The 18007-nt window shown below is 31.1% G+C and overlaps 1 protein-coding gene across 1 annotated transcript; it reads left to right on the top strand.

Annotated features, from left to right (window-relative positions):
• The first annotated feature begins 1423 nt into the window (after positions 1-1423).
• On the top strand, positions 1424-7499 carry LOC117182089. Its single transcript, XM_033375115.1, has 2 exons — positions 1424-1573; positions 6887-7499. Exons 1-2 carry the CDS (start codon positions 1516-1518, stop codon positions 7294-7296), a joined length of 468 nt encoding a protein of 155 aa, XP_033231006.1. The 5' UTR covers positions 1424-1515; the 3' UTR covers positions 7297-7499.
• Positions 7500-18007: the final 10508 nt, after the last annotated feature.

The following is an 18007-nucleotide window of genomic DNA, read 5'->3' as shown; positions in this document are numbered from 1 at the left end:
GAATCCGATTTAAATCTTGTAAGAAATGAATACCTACCCTTGAGACGACAAATAAATGACCAGGATTTAAAATTAGCTGGAAAATCTTTAGATGGAATAGAAAACGTGTCGAGTAAAGTACAGAGTATTAGAAGATCTCATTCTTGCAAAGAACAGGCAACGAACATTTTTTCTTACATAGGCTACACTTCTTTAATCCTTATTAAAATACTTGTACTTCATAAATGTGGAGTTTGCGAATTAATTTGGAAATATCTTCCTAGCCTCTGCATTAATTTTTGTTGTACGACCAATAACATAAACAACGAAACGATACCACAAGTTGTCGCCTGCGTACCAGCGAGCGCGTCTACGATTGACTTAGATACTAAGTTAGATAATAAACTGATTAAGTTCAGAAGGAAGTAAGCTATGAAAGTACAAAGAATTTCGGGAGAAATTCACTCTAATAGATGGGGTGTGAAGCTAGAAAGAATAGGTCAAAATCCTATCAAAAACGTCCCAGCAGGGCCTCGGCTTCAGATTCATTCCTTGTCTGACAGCTGCGGCTGCAACTTGTGTTTCATTTCATAAACTATCTGACATGGTCTACGAATCTGTGTCAGGACAAAGTTAAATTAAAGTGACTTTTGGTTCAGACCGTCACAAGCTTATTTAAATTTCTTTATCTTTAAAAACTTTACGGTTAGCAGGTCTGACTCTAATTTCCTTAATCGTTTGCCTGGTTTTGATTGTACTTATCTGCCAACCACGTGACCAAAGGTCTCTCAAAACTTGGCTATCAAATTTGCAGGGTTTTCCCTTGACACTTCGTCATTCTTCGCCCACAATCGGAAGTAAAAAAATTCCTTTAAGATAACAAGTTTATTGCATAGTTAGCCTACCGATTTTTATTTATTTGACTTAAGTTACAATATGAATCCTCCAGAACATGTTACAAATTTTGTGCAATAAGAATAAATATAATAAACATTACATTCCGTTTCTATAAAGTAATTTAAAAACCATCCAATCTTATTTTATTTCATTTAAAAATTACCAATTATAAAAAATAACATAACTATTCAATTAAAATGAAAACAAGATTTTAATTATTTTCATTTATTATTATTATTATTAAGTTATTTATTAATAATAATTTTTAATAATTTAAAATAATTTAATATAATTTTAATAAAGTGTAGTCGCTGCTGTTGATAATCGTACATAGTTTGCATAATTATCATCGAAGAATGTAATCAGACATTGTCATGCCGCTCGACAAGTTATTTATTTTTACATTCCCTGAAAACTTTCCTTGGTACGTCTTAATTTTACCTTATCATGTCATTATTCTGAATTATTTCAAAACTTTTATTGCCTACAAAACACACGTATAATAGAAAAATAATGTAGAAGGCCAAATAAGACAGCAACTAGTACAAGTTGTACAGAAAAACTTGGAAGAACATTCATTAGTGCAACTCTTATCACAAATCTTGATCAAAGGTTTGTAAAATTCTTCATTTTGGAAAAATGAGGACAGAGATTTTTACACTAACCTTGACCTTGGTGACTCTCGCAAAACCTGTTGGTAAATATAACATCATTTATCTATTTAAAAACATTCCTATTTGTAGTACTTTAGACTTTTTTCGCTTACAAATAATTCCGGTTCAAATAAAGTTTAGTTCCCCAAACGCATTGCTCTGTAAATTTATGAATTTTGATAATCTCATTAATTATCTAATGCCCCAATTCCACATTGCTACACGTGGCAACTAAAACTTAAAGCAGCGCCACCTATTGTATGGTCTGATCGAATTGTTCAATTATTCAAAATATTGCTTAATTTATCAATGAAGAATTCAACTCTTCGGCTAAATATTGAACTATTTTGTCGAAAAATCCTGTTTTTATTTTTTATAATTAATTTTTTGACTAAAAAGTATTTACTCACTTGTTTCAAATCTGCCCGCCGCGCGGGCACATTCTAGTAGCGCATTGAGACCGACATTTTTAAATACATATTTATTTTCTGAATTACTTTGAATTAAATTTTTTTCTTAACTAAAATCCTTTCTTCAGACGACCTTGAAGTTTGCCACAGATATGGATTTGAAACATGTGTGATTAATTTTAAAAAAAAACTAATAGTCGTATCAAAAAAATAAAAACACCACTAGATTCGTTTCCAAAAAATCTCGATGCTATTCTTTAGTTTTTTATCAAAAATCTTTTTTGAACAATTGCATTATTATTTATAGCTTTGCACTTGCTATAAAAGAAATAATTGTCGGATTAGAAAATTAACAAAAACATTGTATTCCACTCGAAGATATCTCGATGCAGTTTTATGGGTTTTTTTAAAACCATTTTTCCAACAATAACGACATTTATTATTTAACGTAAATTTGCTGATGGCCTATGGATATAAATTTGAATCATGTGTAATTAATTTTGAACAAAAACTAATAGTCTTATAAAAAAATAAAAACGCCCTAAGATTCTTCTTCAAAAAATCTCGATGCTTTTTATTTTTGTTTCTTTACACAATTTTTCAAACAATTACATTACTCTTTATAACTTTGATATTTTTATATACGAAATAATTAGAATAATGGAAAATAAACAAAACAGCAACATTCCTCTCGAAATTATGTCGATGCAGTTTTTTTGTCTTTATTTAAAACAGATTTTCCAACAATTACGACATTTGTTGTTGAGCGTAAATTTTCTGATTGCCTGTGGATATGGATTTAAACTTTGTCTAATTAATTTGGAAAAAAAAACTAATAGTCATATCAAAATAATAAAAATACTCCTAGATTCGTCTTTAAAAAATCTCGTTGCGGTTTTATTGTCCAAACAGTTTCATTACTTTTTAGAGTTCCACCATTGTTATAAGCAAAATAATTGTCGGATTAAGAAATTAGCATAACCATTGCATTCCTGTCGAAAATATCTCGATGTGTTCTTTTTTTCTTTGTTAAATTAATATTTTAACAATCACCGCATTTTTTGTTTACCGTAAATTTGCGAATCGCCTGTTTAATAAATAATCACACAAGGTGCAAATCTATATCTACCAAGAGTTAGCAAATTTACGCAAAACAATAAATGATGTAATTGTTATAAAAATTGGTTAAATAAAAATACTTCATCGAGTTTATATTTTAATCCGACATATTTAATCCGTTTATAAAAATTGCAGTACTATAAAAAGTAAAAATTAAAGAAATTTAAGTGATATTAAAATCAGATTTTAAATCCAATTTAACGACCAATAATCAAATTATTGTGCAGAATTCCTAAACATAAAAGCAAGAATCTAACGACCAAATTTGGACAACCGCCGTAAAATGTTTCCATGGAAATTGGAGGAAAAAAAAAATTGGAAGAAAAAAAAAGAAACAAAAAGAATTTGTTGTTTTTTGGACTGAAATAAAACAGAGGCGAGAAAATTTTCCTATCTTTCTTTCTCATTTTTCGTTCCCCTTTTTTATTTTTGTCCGAAAAAGAATTTTTCTCTACAAATTTTTCATTTTTAATATAATTTCATTTTAATTGAACCTAAAACTATGCCTTTAATTTGAAAAAATGATTCATAAAGAATATTTAGATGTGCTTTAATTGCACAATTTTTTTAAATAAATATTTTGTAACTTGTTTCGTTCTGCCAAGTAAGCTACCTTTTTTCGACGGTCGAGCTTTTTTCGCCAAAGTTACTTTATTCGGTTTCTAAGGATAAATGAAAAATAAGATTTGCATAGTTTAGTGATATTCGCAGTTTTACAAAAATTATTGTTAATAAAAATGTTCTGGATGAATTTGTTCATTATTTATTTGCTATTCATTCGTTGGATTTAATTTGCTAATTTTTTAAATGGTCATTTTAAACTGGACACTCTTTCGATACAGATTTTTTATTGTCCATGGACAAATTAACTTCAGCTTAAACTATGCGCCCGTTTTGCTATATTTTTGTTTAAATTGAAGCTTATGAAATTTTCGACAACGTTGTCGTGGCATATTTATAAAAAAGTTGTCAGATTTTCAGTGAAAATTATATATAGTTACTTAAGATGTTTTTTTAAAAGTTGAAATGTAAAAAAAAATTGATATAAGTTATGAAATAATAGAGACCATTTTGTAATTATTCAAATAAATTTTATAAACAAATACTTAAATTCGTCATTTTCAAATAGATATTTTTGTTTTTTTTTTAACAGCAAGGACAATAAATATCTTGCTACTCGGTTATAGAAAAAACATTCTATTTGTTTAAATAAATTACTCATTTAGCCCCACTGCGCACAGTGGAGAAAAAGTACATTTTTTGGTTCAAAATACGATTCCGGCTCAACCAGTCGACCGATTTCGATGTTTTTTGGAAGTTGATGAAATTTCAAGAAAAATTGTCTAGAAAAATTTTTAATTTAGTTTTTCCATTTTTTTTTTTAATAATTAAATATGACGAAAAAATTATCATTTTTTCTTTTTGACGTTCTCAGTGCTCGCCAATAATAGAAAAATCAATATAATCGCCAAATTTTCATACAAAAAAATTAATTTTTTTATGTAAATTTTTTTAACATTAGGAATCTTATGATAATTTCATGAAAATGTATGATTTCTTGCTAAATTTTACCAATTTTTCAACAATTTTAATAAAAAATGCCTAATTTGGCCATTGGCCAACGGGAAAACTCGTTTTTTAATGCTATTCGTAATGAATATAAAAAAAGCTTTTTTTTATAAAATTATAAGTACTGACTTTGAAAAAAGCGAGTTTTTACGTTGACAAATGCTCTAATCATGCATTTTTTAATTAAATTTGTTTTTAAAAAAAAAACAAAAAAATAGTCAACTAATTATGAATGTTACTGAAATTATCGTAAAGTTTCCAATTAAAAGGACTGACATAAAAAAAAACAACTTCTCGTCAACAGATGCCCAAATAATGCATTTGTTTAATAATTTTGTTTTTGAACAACTAAAACTGATCAAATAATGAAGGACGTTGCTAAAATTATCATGATGTTCCCAATTAAAGAGACGGGCATTGAAAAGAACAAATCGACATCGAAAAAAAAGAATTGTTCTGACGACAAATGCCTGAATAATGCATTTATTTATTAAATTTGTTTATTATATGAACAAGAATAGTCTCAAGAGAGATTTTAAATTATTAAAATATCGTTTCCATTCAAATTTCTTGCAATATAATTTTTTTTAAATTTACATTATTTAAAATGATCGAAAACACATTTTCAACAATAATTTGTTTATAGAAAATTTGTTTGTTCATTGTATCATGATGGAATATTTTAATATAGTGTACATCTATGAAACATCGGTGATTATAACAATTTTTCTATTATTGACGTGCACCGGGAACGTCAAATGGAAGAAATGGTCATTTTTTTCGTCATATTTATTTATTTATAAAAAAATTAAAACACTAAATTGAAAATCAGGCTCGACAACTTTCTTTAAAATCATATCAGATTTGAAACAAAAACATCCAAAATCGGTCCACAGGTTAAGCCGGAATCATATTTTGAACCGGGAAATGTACTTTTTCCCCAGTGTGCTGCGCCACGGCACGCTCAACACGCGTGACGCGCGCTGAGTGCCGACCGAAAAATAGCAATAACTTACGACTCGATGAAGGTTTTCATGATTTTTTTTCCATGTAATGCGTTACGAAAAAAAGATTGATATTCGATGATCAAAAATAAAATAAAAATAGACACAGAAGTTATATTTATTTGCATTTGTTTAAATAATTCATTTGTATTTTCAATAAATTACGGTTATTGTGAAAATAAAAAATCTGTATCGAAAGAGTGTCCAGTTTAAAATGACTATTTAAATAATTAGCAATCTAAATCCAACGAATCGATAGCAAAGAAATAAAGACCAAATTCATGCAGAAAATATTAATAACAATAACTTTCAAAACGTTCGAATTTCACGAAACCTCTGAAATTGTATTTTTCATTTATCATTGGAAACCAAATGAAGTAATTTTCGTGTAAAAAGCTCGACCATCGAAAAAAGGTGGCTCACTTAACAGATTTGAAACAGCTGATCAGTGTCCCCATTCTTGAAACTTTTTAAACTGCGCTTGCGTCGCGCCGATAACCCGATTGGTCATTGTAAGCGCACTGATTTCGAATTAAATAAATATTCAGATTTACTATTTATGATAAATAATAATTAGAAAATGCATCCAAAGTAATTTCTTAATCCTAAATTGGAATTTTGGAGAACAGATAAAAAGATGATGCAACTTTCATGCAAAAACGTTATTAATTCTGCCTTCAAAAACAAAGATTATTTCTTTAATTTGGCATTTTAAATATTAGACAATAATTAATTAATAATTGTGATTCAGGTCATTAACAAGTTATTAATAAAATGTATGATATAAGATGTATCATTGCAGTAATTAATTATTCTCAATTCATTTTTGGTAATTTTACTGATTTGATATTAAGTCACTCCGTCGGAAATAAGCAAAAATTTAATTTTAAACCTCGAATGATACAAGTTTCAACACTGTAATAAACAAAAAAGATTAATTCTCTGAACTCAGAATTCATAACCTCTTTTTTATTAAAATCGAACTTTTTGAATCTTTCACTAAAAAATCTTATTTTAGGATCAGAAAAATTATATTTTGGCGTTTCTTTGTCATTATTTAATATAAATATTAAATCTGAAGATTTATACAATTCCAAATCAGCGCGCTAACAGTGACCAATCTGGTTTTAGGCGCGACGCAAGTGCAGTTTGCAAAGTTCCCAAGATTCCGTGCACTGAAGCTGATGATCAGAATGCTACTAAACGGTTTTATATCTCAAGATCAATAATTTCCAACACAAACTTTTTTTTCTAGAATTGATGTTCGGATTTTCGAAGACACAAGTGGTCGCAGTTGACCGTCCTGCCATTCAACTTTCTGGTGTTACACATTTTGAAAGTTCTTATAATCGAGGTAGCATTTTTCGTATACCGCCAGGCACAGTTCGTGCTGACCTGCAACAGGTAGTAACAGATAAGAATCACGAGTACATTATTGGAATAATCCCATATCATGATTTTTGTCCACTTATGGTTCACAAAAAAAATCATTATATTCCCCAATCTGAAATTCATAATCCTGTTCACTATGAAAAAGTTAAAGTGCTGATAAATGGATTGATTGCCAACGTGACTGTACCAATACCACAGAATGATAATCTGAATAAGAAGTTCTTCAAGCCAGTCAAACCAACACGCATAATTCCTGCACTGCTACACCGCTAATTTGACTGTATTTTTAGCATAAAATAAGAGCACAAAAAAATTCTTATATTTTCATAATTTTTTTTCTAGAGAAGTGTTTTTTAAATGATTGGGGATTATGGCCCGAATAAGTGCTAATAAATCTCCTGAAATTGTGCCAAGAAATATTTTAGGTAATGCACATTTTTCATTCAATGTTATATCTTTATTTCACAAGTGCACATTACATACAAAAATGTCGAAATATTAATTGATTTTTTAATAAAATAATACTAATTTTTTAATGGAAATGTAGGGGTTTATTTAAGGCTTGTATATTAATTAGAAGAAGGTTATAGAAATAAGATTCAAAAGATAAATTGAATTTAAAAATGATATAATTATTCGTTTATTTTCTTAATTTGATTTTTATATTACTTTATTTAGAATAATCATTTCTTTATCTTTTGAATTTTAAATTGACAATAATTTTTTAAAATCCCACCCCTCTTCTATTATCCAGAAGAATTTGGGGCTAATTTGAACTAATTTTCCGGTTTTTAATTAATTAATATTTTTTAAATATCTTTTTTTGTTTCTTTGTTTTTAGATTATTTTAGCGATAAGTAAATTACGTTGATAGAATTTCTTGCCGTTTGCAATAACGTACAATTTCTTTATACAAAAATTGAAAAATTTCTGTAAATTGTTCTGAAAGTCGTTGTAAACTTTGTTTACAAAATTTTCAAATATTTAAGTATAAGTTAATATAAATAGGAGCTTATTTATAAAAAAGAAAGTATATAAATTCAACTATTTTAAATTATTTTTGTCAACAATGGATTTTTAACTGAAAAATTTCTTATATAATATCTCCTCAACAAAACTGAACATTTTTTTTAAACTGCTTGGCTAAAAATTCATCTAGCTTGAGGAAAATTTATTTCATGGGCTTAGGATTCACCATTTTAGTTGAAATTTCATCTATCAGATTACAAATTTAAAAAGATTTATTGAACAAGTTTTTTCGTTAATAAACATTAGTTTATTTTTAATTTTAATTAAACTGTTCCATTTTTGTTTAAAAATTTGTCTTTCCCAGTAGAAAATTTAACAGTTGTGCTAAAAATTCAAGTATTTACAAATTTTTTTTTAGAGAATCAATGTTCATTACTAAAAGTTTATCTATTTCATTCTTGGTTTAATATTAGTATTTTCAGTTAAAAATTCAACTATTTGGGCAGAAAGCTTTAGTTGAAAATTCATCTCTTTGCTTGAACATTCACATATTTTGTGAAAATTTTTTGTTTTGTTTTTTAAATAATTTTCTTTGAACAGCCAATTTTGCTATTTTATTATCGTTTAAAAGTTCATCTTTAATAGTTGAAAACTCAACTATTTAATAGAAAATGTATATTATTAAATTTAAAATGTATCTAATTGGTGAAAATTTAACTATTTTATCAGAAATGCTTTGCTTTCATGTTGAAAAGTAATATTATCAAATGAAAATTTAACTCCTACATTCTAGGTTTAAAAATTTATATTCTCAGTTAAAAATCCAACCATTTAGTTTAAATGTTTCGGTTTCAGATGAAAATGTATACCTCTGCTTGAAAATTTACATATTTTTTGAAAATTCGTCTAATGATAATTTTTCTCATAAATGAAAGTTTAAATATTCAATTTTTTAATAAAAATGTATTATTTTCAGCTTAAAATTTTACTATTTCGTAAAAAATTGATAATTTCTGTTTAAAAATTACACTATTTGTTCACAAATTGTACTAATGAGTTACAAATTGTGTTTTTTTGTAGTTTAAAATTAATCTTATCACCTAAAACTTAAGTTATTACATTTTCTATTCAAAATTAATATTTTCAGTTAAAAGCTCTCAAAATGTATGAATTGGTAAAATTTCACTATATTCTAGTAAATGGCTGATGACTTTATCAAATAAAAGTTAGCGGCTAAATACCAGTTAAAGATAATTATTTAATATTTGATAACAATTGAAAAAGAACCCATCTGTCTGCCATTATCCAGCATCTCGGGTTAAGTTAAACTAATCTTCCAAATCTTAAATTTAGTAAAAATTATTTAATAAAATGTTTTTTTGCTTTGTTTTGAGCCCTTTTGTTAATAATAAATGATCCAAGCAAGATCTGGCGCGTGATTAAAATTAGAGATAAGTATTTATTTTTGATGATTCATAAAATTTCATAATAACAACCGAGTATTCTAGCGATAAGTAATTTATGTTTACAACACTTTTTGCTACTAGCATTAGCATATAATTTTTGAAACGAAAATGAGGAAATTTATTAAATTATTCTTAAAGTAATTTTTTACTTTTATTAATACATTTAATAGCTATCCAATGTTAATTCTGCTCTAATAAAGTTCTACTTTAATAAAATGTATGTAAACTTTATTTTTATTTTTCTATGTTATTTTTTAATAATTCTAAGTAATTTAATTATTTCAAATTTAAAATCTTATTTATCGTCCAATAATTAATCTAATGTATAGACTTCCTGGAAATAAAACTAAAAATCTGTTCGAAAAATTTGGACAACCACCATAAAATGTTTCTATTGTAAACAAAAAGAAAGATTCTCTTTAAAAAAATTTCTAAAAAAGAAAAAAAATTTGGATGAAAATAAAAATGGGGAAAGAAACATGAGAAGGCAAACATAAAAAGAAGAAGAGTGATTAGTTAAATCACAGACCCCTTTTCTAGCTCTACTTTTAGAAAAAATACGTTTCACTGACTGGTTACAAGAGAGTGATTGGTCACATCTCGATCCCCTTTTCCAGCTCCCTCTTTACAAAAGTACTTTTTAGCAACTGGGCACAGAAAAGCGATTGTTCAAATAACAAGCCTCTTTTTCAGGTCAACCCTTAAAAAGTATGTTTCAGCGACTGGTCACAGAAGAGCAATTGGTCACATCACAAACCCCTTTTTCAGATCTCTCTTCAAAAAAATACGTTTTAACAACTGGGCGCAGAATAGGTATTGGTCACATCTCGAAACCCTTTTCCAGCTCCCTCTATAAAATAACAAGTCTTAGCAACTTTTTACAGAAGAGTGATTGGTTCTATCCCTCACCCTTTTTCCAGCTCCTTCTTTAAAAAATACGCATTAGCTGCTGGTCAAAAACGAGTCATGGGTCACATCTTAAACCCCCTTTCCAGCTACCTCTTTAAAAAATACATTTTAGCGGCTGGTCACAGGACAGTAATTTGTCCAATCGCGAACCCCTTTTCCAGATCTCTCTTTAAATAAATATGTTGTAGCAATTGGTCACGAAAGAAAGATTGATTACATCTCGAACCCCTTTTACTGATAAATCTTTAAAGAAATAAGTTTTAGCGACTGGTCACAGAAGAGTGATGGGTCACATCTCGAATCCCTTTTCCAGCTTTCCCTAACAAAAAATATGATTTAGCAACTGGACACAGAAGCATGAGAGGTAAATTTATTTTTGGTGGTCTTCTATTTATATCTCGAACCCCGTTTTAAACAAATTAAAGAAATTGGCGATTTTGATGTTTCCCGTGATCTTCAATTTCAACTAATTTAAACTAAATAGGTAAATTTTAGAAAAAATGTTAAAGTTTTCATCCAACAAGCTGAATTATATACTAAAAAAAGGCATTTTTATAAAATATATGAAATTTGAATAAAAGAAATTTATTTTCCATCAAAACATATTTTCTATATAAAAAATTATTGTTTAATCATAGTCAAATTTTCGACAAATAAATTAATTTTCTTGCAGTAGAAAAACAAATTTCAAAGAAAAACAAAAAGAATTTTGTACAAAATAGTTAAAAATTCTAAAATATTTAAAAGTCCTTTAAAATCTCTTGAAAATTCCTTACAATTTCTTGACATTTTAAAAATATCCTAAAGTATTTCAAATCTCTTAAAATCTCATATTAAGTTACTGCAATCAATCGAAAATTCCTTGGAATCTTTCAAAATTTTCCAAATCCTTAACAATCTTTTGAAAGACCTAAGAAATTTTTTTCAAGCTTTCTAAAGTACTTTGGAATTTTTCAAATAGCCCTGCAAAATTTTTTTCAATTCTTCGAAATTTCTGTAAAGTTCAAAAACAAATTGAAAATTCTTTGATACCTTTTAAAATATCCTTAAATATTTAAAATCCCTACAATTTTAAACCTTTTACAATCTCATACTACATTATTGAAATCAATTGCGAATTCCTTAGAACATTTTGAAATTCTCACCAATATAGCAATATTTTCAAAATATTTTAAGATACCTGGACCTTTTTTTTAAAGATTTTTAAAGTACTTCTTTAAAATTCTTTAAAATTCCTGCAAATTATAAAAAACAGATAAAAATTCCTTGGTACCTTTTTAAATACTCTCAAGTATTTCGAAATATTCAAAATATTTTGTAACACCTTGACACATTTAAAGATTTCGAAAGTACTTTGGAATTTTTTGAATAACTCTGCTAAAATTATGGGATTAAACGAACTTACCTGTAAGTGAATTTCTATCCTAATTGTATGAGACGCTTCTTTCGAAATGATCAACTTGTAGTACCTCCACTTATCACCAATTTCGCCACGTATTTTAAAGCATCCAATGAAGAAACAGCATTGCCTCTACTGTTCCCGTCGCCTGTGTGCTAGGTCTGGTTACGTCATTATTTTGAAGCTTCGCCGAAATGCTGTTTGGGTTTTCAGAATTTTACTCGAGTTGGGAATTTCAAGGGTGAGAGTGATCATTTCGGAAGAAGCGTCTCATACAATTAGGATAGAACTTTACTTGCACGAAAGTTCGTTTAATCCCATAATTGTATTTCGCGCTTCTTCCTCCATGATCAACCTGTAGATGTTCAAAGCATATATTTCGACGTTCAATAAAGAGATGGTTCCAAGCATGTTTCATATTAACCAATTTTTTATTATATGTATGTATCTTTAAACATTAACAAAATTTATCAAGTTTATTTGACTATTTATGTAATACGGCCTTAGCAAAGGCACTTTTATCCCTAGTTAATTCTAAATTGTAAAATTTTGCGAAAACTTTAGAGTTTTCTGTCCAGCCTGCTGTTTTACGCACTGTGTCAAGATCTAGGCCATTTCTACTGGCAGCTGAAGTTAATGCATGTCGCATTGAATGAGCTTTAGACTTCCGGCTGTTTTCTATTAGGTATCGATGTTTTTACACGGTCTGGTATTTTAATTTCGAAACCATCTTCAATTTGTCTAATATTATCAATTTTTATTATTGCAAAAGCTTTTCTTCTATAACCTGTAACTAGCGCAAGCAGACATATAATCTTCTTTACTAATCGTCGCATAGAAAGTTCCCCTTAACTCGAATGCTCTCCTGACAAGACTGCGACCACCAAATACCCGAAGCATTTTCACTCCGAATCTTTTGTAAAACTTTTAGGATTATTGCATAAGGAGGAAATGCGTAAAAAAATACGTTTTTCCACGGAACAGTGAACGCGTCTACTGCTATGGCGTCCGAATCTTTCTTCCACGACACATATCCTTTGCATTTTGAATTTTTCCTACTTGCGAAGAGATCTATTTCTGGCTGGCCAAGTACTGTAATTATTTTTTCAAATGTCTGTTTTAATAGCTCAACTTCAGTATTTGGTTTTAAGCGACGAGACTCTGTGTCAGCTGTTTTGTTCATAGCTGATGAGATGTACGTTGCATAAATTCAAATTCCTCTTTCTTCACACCATTTCCATATAGTCCTTGAAATTTTATTTAAATTTTCGTATTGAACTCCCCCCATTCTATTCACATAAGAGATAGCCGTAGTGTTATCGATGTGAAGCAGTACTTGACACTCTCGTTGTTTTTCTGCGAAACGCTTTAAACCGAAGAAAGCTGCTAGGAGTTCTAGTTGATTTATATGTTTTGACTTTTCATTCTATTTCCAATGTTCATTCACTTTTTCCCCCTTACAGCACGCTCCCCACCCTGAAAGGGAAGCATCTGTAAAAATTTCAAGTTGAAATTCGAATCGCCTGATTGGGTTATGAGATAGTACTCCAACACTTTTCTACCAACGCAATTCTTCTATCACTGATTTTGTTATAGTGAATTTTGCGTTGTAGTTGTCATTATCATTTGACAATGCTAGAAGTTTTTGTCTTTCAGAAGCTTTGGTATAGGCCCACCCGTAATTTACTGCCGAACAACAAGACACTAACGTCCCTACTAATCTAGCAAAGTCCCTGATACTCACGTTTTGATTAAGGCTTATTTTTTCAATGATCGATTTTATTTTATTCTTTTTTGTTTTCGGTAAATTAACTATCATTTTTTGAGAATTGTAATCGAACCCCAAGTACCTACAAGTCTGGGCTGGAATCAACTGACTCTTTTTTATATTAATTAGAAAGTCTAGTTCTTGTAACTATGATATTGTTATCTTTATATTTCTTGTTGCATTCCGCATAAGAATTCCCTAGCAGTAACAAATCATCTAAGTGAACAACGGATAAAAAACCTATTTGTCGAAGGTATGCAACAACCGGTTTGCCTATTTTTGTAAAGACATAAGGTGCTGTACACAGCCCGAACGTTGAACAAGCAAATTCATATGTTTTCCCTTCAAAGATAAATCGTAAGAATTTGCGCTGTGATTTGTGGACTGAAACTAAACAATAGGCGCATTGAAGATCCAGTAGCCATAAAACTATCAGGATTTATCATTTTTGGCACTGTTCTGTTATCTTCGAGTTTGAAGCGGTTCATAGATGTATTTTGAATGGGTGAATTCTCAAACGGGATTTTGCACCCCTTTATCCAAGATAATATTATGGGGTCCGACGTAAGTTTTCTCCATCTACCTAAGAAATGTTCGAGTCTACCTGCGATCTTACTTACTTGTTGTATTATCGGCGATTCTGGAGCGGTTCCTGTCTCCTCTTCGGATGTTGATTCGAGTGAGGGTTGTTTGGATATTGAGGGGTGAAGTGCTGGTTTTTTCTCAGCCACTGATGATTCTTGGGCTATCGTTGACCCTGTTTCTGCCCGCCCGACGCTCCGGCTCGTGAACGGGGCGGGACTTTCGAGTTTTTTGGTTGATTGCCTAATAATCTGCGGCTTCCACCTTTCAATTCCTTGCATGAAGTTTCCATTATTTTTGCTGCCTTTAGAACTTTTTGTAAATTATTCCAGAATAAAAATTCCCCAATAGTTGTTGCTTAAAGAGTGTCCTTGAAAGAGTTGTCGGGGATGTTTGCCAACAATAAATTCCTTCGAATGATGGATTCATCGTGTTGGAGATCCGCGAGGAGTCTGCTTACATCTCCTAAGTTTTCAAGGGTTTGCTTTTCAGCCGCTGACCTTTCTGTTTTTGCGGATATAAGAGAAAAAACCTTTCCTACGGCTGCCAATGAAGCTGATATCGTAATTTGTTTCGCAATTATACGAGAATCTCTTTTAATTACTGCTTCTTTGTCTTTAAAATGATTTTTATCTCTGCATTTAGTTTCGGAGCATCTGTCAATGTGAGATTTTCTGGAGGAGGATATTTTTTCAAAATATTCGTTTTTTCCTCCGTAGGTAGACCTTGTTTTAAAATATCCTCCCAACGGATAGCGATGTCAGGATGTCCCACTTCTTGAACATTCTCTTCAATTTCATTTGAGAGGTGTGAATCAAATAAGTTACTGTTATCACCTAGAAAGAAACAAAGGTTGTAGAAAATTTTTCTCCCAGATTAGTGTCTGATGGATGCAGTACAACCACGTTTATAGGTTAAACCCTTTGATAATTGTAGGTTAGAGCCTGCAATATTTGTAAAACAATCTGTCAAAAACCCTTAGAGGTAAGAGTCCCTCTTAATGAATTTGGGTAAGAGCTATGTGCAATGTGACTCCCGTCATTATTTACTTACGTAAGCACAGGCTAGAGCCCGTTGGTTTGCTATAAGGTTAGAGCCTCTCACGCATTTGAAGGTTAGAGCCTCCAGAATCTTTGTGTCAGAACTGCTATGAGGTTAGAGCCTCTGAAGTCTGACTTCATTATGTCGCTTTTAATTTACCACTTCCAGGTTAGAGCCTGCAAAGCGTGACTTGGCAACGCCGCTCATACTAAATGCTTTCAGGTTAGGGCTATCTGTGAAATTTGGCTCAAATGATTCATCCTCATAGCGTCGGCGTTCGCGATCCCCTTTCTCTCTTCCCTTTCTTTTGCGTTTCAGCTTTTTTAGGCGTCTCCGCAGCCAATATTCTTCCTCGTACGTCGAAGCAGTGTTATCACTGCTAGAATATTTCCTTTTTCTCCCCATCGAATAACTTCTTTAAACTTTATTCACGAAAAAGACCCTAGCGACGTGGCTCGATTGGCACGAAGCGAAAGAATGACTTAACCAGACCTAGCACACAGATGACGGGAACAGTAGGGGCAATGCTGTTTCTTCATTGAATGCTTTAAAATACGTGGCGAAATTAGTGATAAGTGGAGGTACTACAGGTTGATCATGAAGGAAGAAGCGCGAAATACAATTGTTAACATTCATTAAAATTTCTTTAAATTATAAAAATAAATTGAAAATTCCTCGAAATTTTATTTTCAAGAATTCTTAACTATCAAATATGTATAATTTTAAAGTTAGGACTTTATTTACAAAAAATTAGTAATCATAAATAAATTTAAAACGTTCAAAATTTGAAAGTACGTTTTTAAAAAAAAAAATATGTATATAATTTCATAATAATATACAAAAATCGTTTCAGAAATAGTTGAACTTTAACTTGAGTAATTTCCATCAACACTTTAATTTGATCGTGAAACTAATCTACGAACATTAAAAATTTTTTATTTTTGACATTTTTCTGTTTTATATATTTTACTCTGAAATAACTTCATTCAGAGAGTGCCCAATTGAAAAACGTATATTTAAATTTTGAATACTTTTTCGAGATACTAGAGTGCAGGTAAGGGTAGAAGGAGTCAAGAGAATAGGAGGGACAAAGGAAGGAAAAGAAGGAATGTTTCTAGTAAGAGTGGGGAGTGAGGAGGAGAAAAAGAAAATTATGGAGAGATAAAAACTATTGAGAGGAAGAAGGGAAAGAATTGAAGAAGATCTGACATGGAGGGAAAGGAAAAGGAGATGGTAAATAGAGGAGAGGGCATGGGTAAAGAGGGAAAAGGGCCATATGGTATGGATAGGGAGAGACAGGTTATGGATAAATGGGGAGGAATGGTGCTGGGATGAAGAATTAGAAGAATTAAGGAAAAAAGGAAAAAGTCTTGAGAAAGGTAGGGGGAAGGGTGACGAAAAAGAGTCTAGAAATGAATCATAGGGGTTTCCAAGCGACAAAGGGGAAACAAAGTAAACAGGAGAGAAGAGGGAGGGGGAGAGGGAAACGTGAAAATAGCTTTCTGGAATGTGTCAGGTTTGAAGAACAAGAACAAAGAATTCTGGGAGAAGTTAGAAAAGTGGGATGTGATTATGATGAGTGAAACTTGGGTAGATGAGAAGGACTGGAAGGGAATAAAAAAGATGTTACCAAAAGTTTGTGTGTGGACAATGCAAGAAGCAAGAAAGGAACACGTTAAAGGGATAGGGATGGGCGGCATGGTGTCAGGGGTGAAAAAAGAATTAGCAGTAAAAGGGAGAAAAGATGAGAACATAGAGGAAAAGGATGGAACAATGATAAGAAAAATTATAATTGGGAAAGTAGAAATAGCAGTGGTGTGTGTATACAGAAGAAAAGGGGAAGAGGAAGGCTGGAGAGTAATAAGGAGGTGGATGCAGGAAAATAAGGAAGAATTGGTTTTAATAGGGGGGGACTTAAATGCATGGACTGGCGAACAAGGGGGAGGGTTATGGGATGCAGAAAAGGAGGCATTTATAAGGAACTCCAAACATAGAGATACGGACAGGGAGGGGAGGAAGTTACTAGACATGATAGGAGAAACAGGATGGTTTATATGCAATGGCAATATGAAAGGAGATGAGGAAGGAGAGATCACATTCATAGGAAAGGGAGCAACAGTAATAGACTACATCTTGGCTGAAGAAAGAATGCAGCATATGATAGGGAGTATGATGGTAGGGAATGACATAGGGTCCAAGCACTTCCCGGTCATAGTCACACTAAAAAGAGGCGTCAGTAAGCGCGGCAGAGGGAGAAAGGAAAAAGGGTGCGAACGAAACACGAAAATAGGAATCTGGGGGGTAGATAAATTAAACGAGTTTAAACAAAAGATGGAAAAGGAGAAGGTTAGGTATGAAAAAGAGGAGGGAATAGACACGTTAGTTGAAAGGTTGAAGGGGTCCATTGAAAAGGTAACGGATGAGCTAGGTACTAATGAAGAAAGAGTAGGGGGAAAGAGAGGCTGGTGGGACAAGGAATGCTGGGAGAGTAAAGAGAGAATAAAAGTGTGTGTGAGCAAATGGAAAAGAGGGAAAATGGAGAAGGAGGAGTATAACAGGAGGAAAAAGGAACATGAGAAGATGCTGGAAATAAAAAGACAGAGGGGAAAGGAAGAATATAATTCAGAGGTAGAAAAAGTGATCAAAGAAGGTAGGGTGTGGGATATGATAAATAGGGATAGAGGGGAAAGGAAGGGCGTTAACGAAGAAATATAAATGGCGGAATTGACGAATTATTTTAAGGGGCTGTTAGGGGGAGAGCAAAATAAGATCAAAAGGGAAAAGTGTAGGATAGTCCAAGGAGAAATGGAGGAAGGGAACGAGATAACAAGAAAAGAAGTGGATGAAGCA

Source organism: Belonocnema kinseyi, chromosome 10 (genome assembly GCF_010883055.1).
Source record: "Belonocnema kinseyi isolate 2016_QV_RU_SX_M_011 chromosome 10, B_treatae_v1, whole genome shotgun sequence".
Lineage (NCBI taxonomy): Eukaryota > Metazoa > Arthropoda > Insecta > Hymenoptera > Cynipidae > Belonocnema > Belonocnema kinseyi.
The sequence above is the reverse complement of the archived record's forward strand: the minus strand, read 5'-3'. Positions and strand labels throughout refer to the sequence as shown.

Coding starts and splice junctions, on each gene's coding strand:
- LOC117182089 (XM_033375115.1), top strand. CDS start 1,516: ATGAGGACAGAGATTTTTACACTAACCTTGACCTTGGTGACTCTCGCA. Junction 1,574..6,886: donor GACTCTCGCAAAACCTGTTG/GTAAATATAACA, acceptor TTTTTTTTCTAG/AATTGATGTTCGGATTTTCG.